The 9351-nt window shown below is 36.0% G+C and overlaps 1 protein-coding gene across 1 annotated transcript; it reads left to right on the forward strand.

Annotated features, from left to right (window-relative positions):
• LOC133732248 (oligoribonuclease) lies at positions 1 to 8625 on the forward strand. The gene is made up of 8 exons (XM_062159747.1): positions 1 to 269; positions 502 to 606; positions 1788 to 1864; positions 4003 to 4084; positions 4213 to 4268; positions 5496 to 5582; positions 7579 to 7669; positions 8207 to 8625. The coding sequence occupies exons 1-8, from the start codon at positions 164 to 166 to the stop codon at positions 8320 to 8322; spliced, it is 720 nt and encodes a 239-aa protein (XP_062015731.1). The 5' UTR covers positions 1 to 163; the 3' UTR covers positions 8323 to 8625.
• The last annotated feature ends 726 nt before the right edge of the window (positions 8626 to 9351 follow it).

The following is a 9351-nucleotide window of genomic DNA, read 5'->3' on the forward strand; positions in this document are numbered from 1 at the left end:
GTTCGGACCCGGTCTGAACTTGCTCTAACCGAAAGTACAGCCAGCCGCCCACGCATAAAGTTCTAGAGTTGAGGACTCCGGTTTGAAACGAGTAGACTATCCTTGGTCTGATTTTGTAAGGTTTGAGGAGTCGACCGGAAACCCCAAGCAAACCCATTCAGTGATGGAGCATCTCGCAAATGCATTCTCTGTGCTCAACGTCGACGTTGAAGACGACGATGAACTACGAGGGGCGCCTTCTACTTCCAAGCCCACAGAGGACACTTCAGGTTCCTTATTCCTAAATCGCAATCAAAATTATGCTAATGGCCCTTGCAATTGTAGCTCTTGACTCTTGTGCTTGTTTAAGTATTTCCTCTCTAGACTAATTGTTGGAAACCCAGAGGATTGCGTTTGCAGCTCTTCTTTCTAATTGCGTTTCATGATATTGGGGGTTATATGATATATGATATATCTAACAATTGTAAAGTATATATTATGATGCATATTTTTTTGAGGCAGGCAAGAGGGACAAAGCCAACAACTCTGATAACGTCGTGATGGCAAATGAGAAACTGTGTGAAGAGTACAAGATGCCCCTTGTATGGATTGACTTGGAAATGACTGGTAATGTTAATGTAGTAGTATGCTCATGATCTGAAAAATGTCTAACTATGCAACAATCAATCACTATTTTAATGTGCTCTCAATAAGCACTTGAGTACAGAACCAGTATACAAAGGACGAGAGAGAGAGAGGATCATGAGAATACAAATCAATACTTGAAATCCTTTTCTATCTCATATCTTTTCACTGGATTCAAGTCTTTTCCGTTGTTATCATGTTCCTCTACTGGGGAGTTTTGTTTTGGTTTCTATACATTTTAGGCATATCAAGATTTAAAGATAGGGTATTCTTACTCCCCTGGGACACATCGGGGGAATGCTTGTAGATTAGGTATCAACAGTGCTGCCTGTTTTTGACTTGGTTATTATATATGGAGTTCTCTAATTTCGTCAAAACTACAAGGAATGCTTTAATAGGCTACAGCATAAATTTTTGCAGATTAGAAAGAACCTAATAAACTAGCAACTCATCAAAACTCAAGAGCCAGCAGTCAGCAGTCATAACTTGAATGATCAAGCATTGACATCAGGCATGATTATGAAATCTGCACAAGTATGGTAGAACTTGCCAATTTGATATTGGATTGTGAACTGAATTATCTGTTCTCAAAGACAAAAGGCCTTCTTGCCCAATTAGAATCCACTAAAATGCAATGAGATAACATATAAAAGAGGGCTACTCACTCAACCTAGACTTCTTCACCTAGATCTCCAGACTAAGCTGCACTCTACGTCCTGCTAGTCCCTCTCACATCCATACATAATGCAAGTTACATGGAATATTGCAGGGGCTTGCAGCAAGGAGCTGTAGATGATCATGTTCTAGTTGGATGCAATGGTACAGGAGTGATAGAATATCAACATGCAAGCAGGATAGTTTGTGTGCTTTGAAATCAGACTAATAAAGTTATTTTCAAACTAAAGTGAGAAACTACAACACCTGATCTTAAATTCTAGCGAGGGAAAATCGTTTAGGTGCAATATGTGCATAATTTTTTATATTGAAAATCGTTTTTGGAAGGATTAGGGACGTATAATATTTCAGATGCTAGCTACCACATGTATGTTTGAAGTGACTTTTCCTTGTGTTATCTGTTTCCGGTCCAATTAGTAATTTCTATAGTTATGCCCTAGTATTAGATGAAATGAAGATCAATTCTCTTTCACTTATATGCCGTATAGGTTTGAATGTTGAAGTTGATCGGATACTGGAGATTGCTTGCATAGTTACCGATGGCAGACTAACCAAATCCATAGAGGTATTTCTTAATTTGAATTAATTTGCATTTTGTGCTTTGTAGTATCTCATATTTATTTTAGGGTTATTTTGTCTATATGCTTTGTTTGTGTCTATCTAATTTTGGAAATATTAATTATACTTAGGTTCCTCTAGTTTCAAATTGGGTTTTTATAGTTTCACTTTGTCAACCATATACTGGATCTTTGTTGATCATTGCAATTGTCATGCCCACAGAATGGGTAGTAAGCGCGCCATGGACACATAGGAACTTGACTTTTGGGTGAAAGGTATTGCTCCTTAAGGTTTAAGGGATGGTAAAGTTATGCTCCTTTCATAAGGCGAAACACTCGTTGTAGTTTGGCAAGCACCCAGCAGAAGGGGAAATTTTTTAAGCTTTAAGCTTGATCGTTGTTGTTCCTTCCTATTCTGATCCTTAGAGTTGTTGAGAGAGGTTAGGTGACAGTTCCTGGCTTTTCAGTTGGAAGGTTAGATGATGGTGAAACATAGAAAATCTGTGTCATCCATATCTTGGGTGAAGTACTTTATGCTCATCCTAACGTACGAATGTCCCACAACCAGTTGTGATGACCCAACAACAAATACAATAACAATATCATCTAGCAAAGACAAATTAGTGCTTGGGCCCTAGAATCCCTTTTGCAATGCCTTGGATAAACCCTTCTGCCAAATATCATCTTTTGGTTAATCAAAAGTCTTGACTCCTTATGGATCTCTTTTTGGCAAGGATGTGTACGGGTTTCACTATAGCATGTTGTATGCGGAGACAACACTATTGTTGCAGTTACCACCATCAATATAAGCTTTTGAGCTCGGTTTCACCAACAAGTCAAAGACGTGCGATTTTCTCCTCAACTTCAGTTGCCAAAATGTGTCTTACAATAGACATTCAAGAAGTGTTCACTACATCTTTCTCCAAACCATTATCGTCTTCCTCAAAATAAGGAACATTTACTCTTATTTTCTTTGTAATATCTCCAGTTGGATCATGCGACTCCCTATCACCTTGAAAAAATCCGTAACCATTTCCAGCATTTGTCATTGTGGTACTTCAACTTCTGGTTCTTTATCTTCCTTCTTGCTAGTACTATTTTCAAAATATCTCCTTGACGGCTGGTTCTGTTAGGAGTTGAACCCTTCGAGGTTCCATGACAGCTATTTGAGTGTTTGTCGCATCAAGTTGCTTCATAATTAGAAACAGCATAGCGTCTCACTGGTTCTCAGTCATTCCCTCACTGGTGTAAGAAAAGTAGCAGCATGGCAGAAAATCTTCCGAAATTACTTTTTTTTTTTTGTAGCTTGTAAATGATTAGAACAAGATTGAGAAAAATTTAGAACAGGAAAGAACTACTAGCCTATCACTAGTAGGATTCTAGGACCTTATGCATCAAACCTAGGGTGATGTTGCATCACACAAACCTGGAGATTAGCAACAGCTTTCAGCTTTTCTTCAATTGTGAAATCTGCCTTTGAAATATACAATGAATCATTTTCTTGGTTGGAGCCAACATAAGTATTTGAACACACTAAAAAATAAAAGCATAGGAGCAATAATTTTAGTAAGGTGGTGGAATTGTTTTAATTGACTGCTTAAGCCCAATATAGCAAGGTCTCAAGTAGGCTTAACAATAAAAGCATAGGAGCAATAATTTTAGTAAGGTGGTGGAATTGTTTTAATTGACTGCTTAAGCCCAATATAGCAAGGTCTCAAGTAGGCTTAACATCATCTAGGAAAGCTAGGCCAAATTAGGGCTAGGCCATAGAATCTTTTTTACGAGGCCGTGGATAAACATTAGGGGTCTTTTGCGTTTTTCATCAGGGAGCAGGGCTCCTTGAAGGTTCAGCTTTCTCAAGTTCTGGGATCTTGAGGATGATTAGAACAAAATAAGATGGAAGTGGTGATGAAACCTGTACAGGTGAATACAATTTTTTGCTTTTTTGGAATATTATGAGTTGTCCTTTTCCTAATTTATATTTCTATTAATTTGTGGTTTCACCATCTTTGCTAAATTTCAATGTTAATTATTCATATCTAGCCTTTGCAAGTAATTTCCTATTTGCCCTACTTTTTTCGTTTGTTTCCTTTATTATTATTATTTTTATTTTTTATTTTTATTTTTTTAATAATCTCCCTTTCAGGGCCCTGATCTGGTTATTCATCAAAGTAAGGAGTGTTTGGATAGGATGGGAGAATGGTGTCAAACTCATCATAAAGATAGTGGTAAGTAGAGTACTAAACGTAATCGTCCATAGTTTCAATACATGTTTCTGTCAACGTCAATGTACAACCCTTACAGCATGTTGTATAAAATTCTATGAGTAACAGATTGATTATTTTTATTAAACTAGGGTTGACGACTAAAGTGCTTCAAAGTACAATTAGTGAAGGAGAAGCTGAAAAGCAGGTATGCAAACACTCCAATCAGCCTCACGCCTTCTTGTAAATTCTTTAACTACCACTAATTGTGTATACCAAGACCTCATAACCAATAGCTACCTTGTTGTGTGGACACGAGAAGTGATACGAAATGTCACTACACATATGACAGTAAAATGATACAAATATTTATGGGGCCAGATCAAGGGCATAAATGCATTAATACACTACCACTGGTTAAGATTGGACCTGACATGTAACTTTTTTTCTTCTAATTAATTACATAATGTTGGAACCTTGCTGTCCATTCTCTCTCTCTCTCTCTCGCTCTAAAACTCATTAATTCTTAATTTGTATATATGTTCATGTGTATATACCGAAAGAGCACCTGATGAAACTTCAAAGCTTTCAGCTCTCTCTCTCTCTCTCTCTGTGTTAAACTCATTAATTCTTAATTTGTATATATATATATATATATATATACCGAAAGAGCACCTGATGAAACTTCAAAGCTTTCATTTCTCTGTCTCTCTCTCTGTCTCTCTGTGTTAAACTCATTAATTCTTAATTTGTATATATATGCCGAGAAGTAGAATATGAATTAGAAATGAACTTTAAATTAAAGTGTTTGCATCAAATGGGCTCCGCAGTTCGAAATTAGGACTTTGAACTAACTATAGCCTCCATTATTATTTTTTTCACTTTTACTCTAACTACTGAATTTTAAAAGCAGAAGATGGACCTATATGGCTATATCTGATATTATGTTCCACAAAGGGTGACAATAGGATTGGTCGGACTCCATTTCCCACCCCCATCCCTGTTCCTGAATCATAAGTAGCCTCCATTACTCACTTCCCTAATGGGGGAAGCCTCCTCATAGGATTGAAGTAAAAGCTCTTTTATTTTCATTTTCATTTTTATTTTTATTGGAATTACTTTTAAAGAAGTCTACTTTCAAATTCCTTAAAGTCTAAATAACAAAAAAGCTGGAACCTTTGGACTTTGCCTGTGGAGAACAAAATTTTGGTACCCATTGTGGTTTTCTCTAGTTTCTTTTTGGTAAAGAGCCAACTTCCTTGTGTTATTTCTGATGAATTCTGCTCATTTGAGAACACACACACACACATATATATACTCAACCATGCTCTTTAGCTGCATTTCAGACTTGAACACATGCATTTATATTATATTCTAGTTGCATGCTTCTTTCTTTGTATTTTTTGTATAATCACTATATGCTGGAATCCTGCAGATCATAGAATTTGTAAAGAGAAACATTGGAACATATACACCTCTTTTAGCAGGAAACTCAGTTTATGTGGACTTTGCATTTTTAAAGGTAAGGCAGCTGACTTCTCCTGATTTCACTTTCAGTATTTTGATTATGAAAGACTAGAGGTGTGAGGTTGAATAAGCTCTAGATTTGGTTTGCTTTTGACTTTGAAACAATAATGTCTTTCCTTTTAACATTTTTCCATCTAAACTTCCAGTATGTCAATTAGTCAACATCTGAACTAATTGACTGGAAACAATCAAATACCATCATTTATAGAAATTACTTGCACACCTACTAGTGCCCCTTATCCTCTATTGCTAAAGATCTAAAATTTGTCTTTTGTCACTGGCGATAGCCCCATACTATAGTTTGAGATGCAATTTTAAGAAGTTCTGGAAGGAGAGTTTGGTTGAGGGTTTGGGGAGTTAAATAGCAAAGGCTCTTTTGATTCCGTGTGCCTCCTAGTCTATGGCAAGTTGAGGATTAACTGTTTTGTGCATAGAATTACATTAATAAAGTAATAAAATAGTAAAAAACTATATTACTGTCATCCATCTGTCAGAAAGATATGAAAACTTAATATTATTATCCAACGTATATAGTAATCACATAAAATCAATAGTAAAATCCATCTGAGATCGAAATCCCTACATATCCTTAGTAATCTGAACCAGTGTTTTCTCAAAAAGAAATCAAACAGCAATAAAAGGAACTCCACTTCACAAATTCAAATCGCTCTGCTCCTCACCACTGAAAGCACCAAACTTCCCCTGTTTCTCCCCCATATCCCCCAATTATCCTGGTATCTGCCGATCCGAGGGGATACTTCTGATATATCAGACTCACATAGCCAGAGTTACAGATATTTATGAGATTCTGCAGAAATTTGATGAGATTGAAAAGGAAGGAGTTCCTTAAAATATCGCCCAAATCCATTCTTTTCATTCTTAATTCATACAAAACAAAGCAAAAAAGCCTGATTAATTAAAAAAAAAGAAAGTAGATACCCAACAAACCAGCAAATCATAAAACTTTAACCGGTTGACTATGATTACTGTTTCATTCAAGGAGTAGTGGGGAGGTCAAAATATAAATAACATCTTTGCCACTGCTAGTCAAATCAAATTTATGGATCTTGAGACTTAGTTCTACTCATGTTTTTTAAGTTTGAGTGGCGGATATATTTGTATGACCAATATTTTAAACCTTGGAGCCTCTTGTCCGCATTATCCCAAGTCAAATCTTTCCCCAGAACAAGATATGGTAAATTTAAGGTTGAATGCAGCCGCACTTAGATGGTTGATGAGACTATTCTGGGATATGCCTATGAACCCTCTTTTCGGTTTTTGACCGGAGAAATTATTTCTAAAATGCTACGTCATGTGCAATACATGTGGTCATTATTCATGCCTTTTTTGACGGAGTTTAACAGAGGTACCTCAATGTACGGTTCATTTTAAGTTTGGGTACTCATCTGTTCGATTGCGGAAACTTCAGTTACTCGGTGATAAATTTCGTTTCGAACCTGGAGTTTCCTAGAAATTCAAGAGAAAGTGTTAGAATACAACCTTGTTTTACATATATAGTGTCTCCATATCATGGACTGTTGGAGCTGTCTGGATTGGTCTCTGTTGTAACTGAGCTGTTGTTTGTTTACAGAGGGATACATTTCGTAAGAGGTTTTAGGGTCTCTTTGGGGGATTTTTCTTGCTATATTGGGTTGAAATGGACCGAAAGGTTACTTGAGGACAAGGAGGAAGTGGGATTAAATTTGGGCTGGGATTTTATTGTCTTTTTGTGTTCGCTTTGAAAGCATGTTAAAGACACTTTTTTGTTAAATTCTTTTTGGGGTTTTGTATTAATTCAACTCCTCGTACACTGTTCTTTGTCAAAAAAAAAACTCCTCGTACATTGTATTTGTACTTTCTACGTATATGCTTGAGCTATTCATGCCTGGGCTATTCCTTTGCCTCCCTTTTTTTTTTTTTTGTTCTCATTTTGTTACAATTGTTAAATTTAATCAGCCCCACATTTGTTAACTGGCTTTCTTTCCTGGCAGAAATACATGCCAGATTTGGCCAGCCTGTTCTCCCATGTAGTAGTTGATGTTAGCAGTGTTACAGCTCTATGCATTCGCTGGTATCCTAGAGGTAAAAACTTCTAAAACTGACAGTAAAATATCTCTGCTTTTTCTACACCACTTGAGAGGCATGTAAAATTCTTTAAATTGTTTTAATGTACATCAGTTCCTGAATGGTTTTTATTAGTTATTCCTGTATTATATGCTTGCAACTTCCAACTAGACAAGAGTCAGAAAAGGTTGCATGCTGAACAATGACCACTTCCATTGACTCGGTCTATAATACAAGGGTAATGCCTGATCAGATGATGTGGAGCAGTATTTAAATGCCTCATCAGTTGCCACACTATGTGGTTTAAATGTTGTACAAGAATATGTGGTCTGCTTAAAGTTGGTCTTTGCTATAATTTACCTTCCTTCTCCGCCATCTACTCTCCTTATATTGATGTCACTTTAGCTGGTTCTGTGGTTTCCCAGAAAGTGTATTTGGCCTTTTTCTTCCTGCTCTGTTTATTTCACAATAGTGTTTGTACAATTACATATGTAAATTCAATACTTTATACGAGTATCATATTGTACAATAGTAATGTTTGCTATTGCTTTACAGAGAAAAAGAAAGCGCCTTCTAAAGAAAATAAACACAGAGCCCTGGATGACATCAGGGAAAGCATCAAGGAACTGAAATACTACAAACAGAATATATTCAAAGCAATTAGAAACTGATACACCGAAAGCTTCAAAGCATTTGGATTGCTTATTGAGGTTTGATTTGAAAATACTACTACATGACAGCTTCTGTAGAGTTGATACAGGCTTTGTAAATCACAATCTAATTTATTTAATGTTCAACTTGTTAAAATTTTGTACTGAACAATCAGGTCGGATTTTGCACTCCAACTTGGAGTATCCCAAAAACATACTTGGATTTTCTAGTGTTTCATGTTATCTAACTTCTGCACATTATGTAATTAAATTGATTTTGATATCTCAGAAGTTCTCTAATTTGAGACTTTGAACAACTACAAAGGTTTGATCCTACAATCTTCTTATAAAGCATTACGTGCGGTAGAAACTATACGTACATGATTCAAACAATGACTGTTTTATGTGCTTTGGTTTATTTAAATACAAGGGTGAAAAAGAACAAAGTCGTTGGAATGTTCATAATTCTCCATTCTTGGATTTAAATCCAATGCGAGTTGTGCACAATTGAGTACAAATAAATTGGCTACCAGAACATAACTCATATCCTATGAATCCCACTCAGGTGGTCAGTTGATTCCGTACTCAGTTGTGCTCAATTGTTGATGAATTTAGATCCAAGGGTGAAAAAAATAAGAAAGTTGAAATGCTTATTATTTTCCACCATTGGATTTAAATTCAATAAGAATTGTGCACCACCGAGTACAAATTAATTGACTACTAGAGTATGACTCATACCCTACAGTCCCACTCAGGTGGTCAGTTAGTTCTGTACTAAGTGTGCTCAACTGTCATTGGATATAGATCCACGGGTGAAAAAGAATAAGGAGTTAGAGTGCTCATTATTATTCACTCTTGGATTTAAATTCAATGGAGCTGTGCATAACTAATTATAAATTAATTGACTACCAGAGCTCTATATCCTAAAACTCAATGAAAATTTGTAGACTACAAAAGTCCCCGATTTATTTACGAAATTAAATCAAGATTTACGAAATAAATCAAGATTTTGGGGGACGAATCACTACAAATTTAAATGAAGATTTTGGA

Source organism: Rosa rugosa, chromosome 2 (assembly GCF_958449725.1).
Source record: "Rosa rugosa chromosome 2, drRosRugo1.1, whole genome shotgun sequence".
In the NCBI taxonomy this organism is placed as follows: domain Eukaryota; kingdom Viridiplantae; phylum Streptophyta; class Magnoliopsida; order Rosales; family Rosaceae; genus Rosa; species Rosa rugosa.

Bases quoted from the DNA above. Each gene is read 5' to 3' on its own strand.
- LOC133732248 (XM_062159747.1), top strand. From the start codon at position 164: ATGGAGCATCTCGCAAATGCATTCTCTGTGCTCAACGTCGACGTTGAA. The intron at 4,085-4,212 runs GTAAGTAGAGTA...TTATTAAACTAG, and splicing joins AACTCATCATAAAGATAGTG to GGTTGACGACTAAAGTGCTT. The intron at 5,583-7,578 runs GTAAGGCAGCTG...CTTTCCTGGCAG, and splicing joins TGGACTTTGCATTTTTAAAG to AAATACATGCCAGATTTGGC.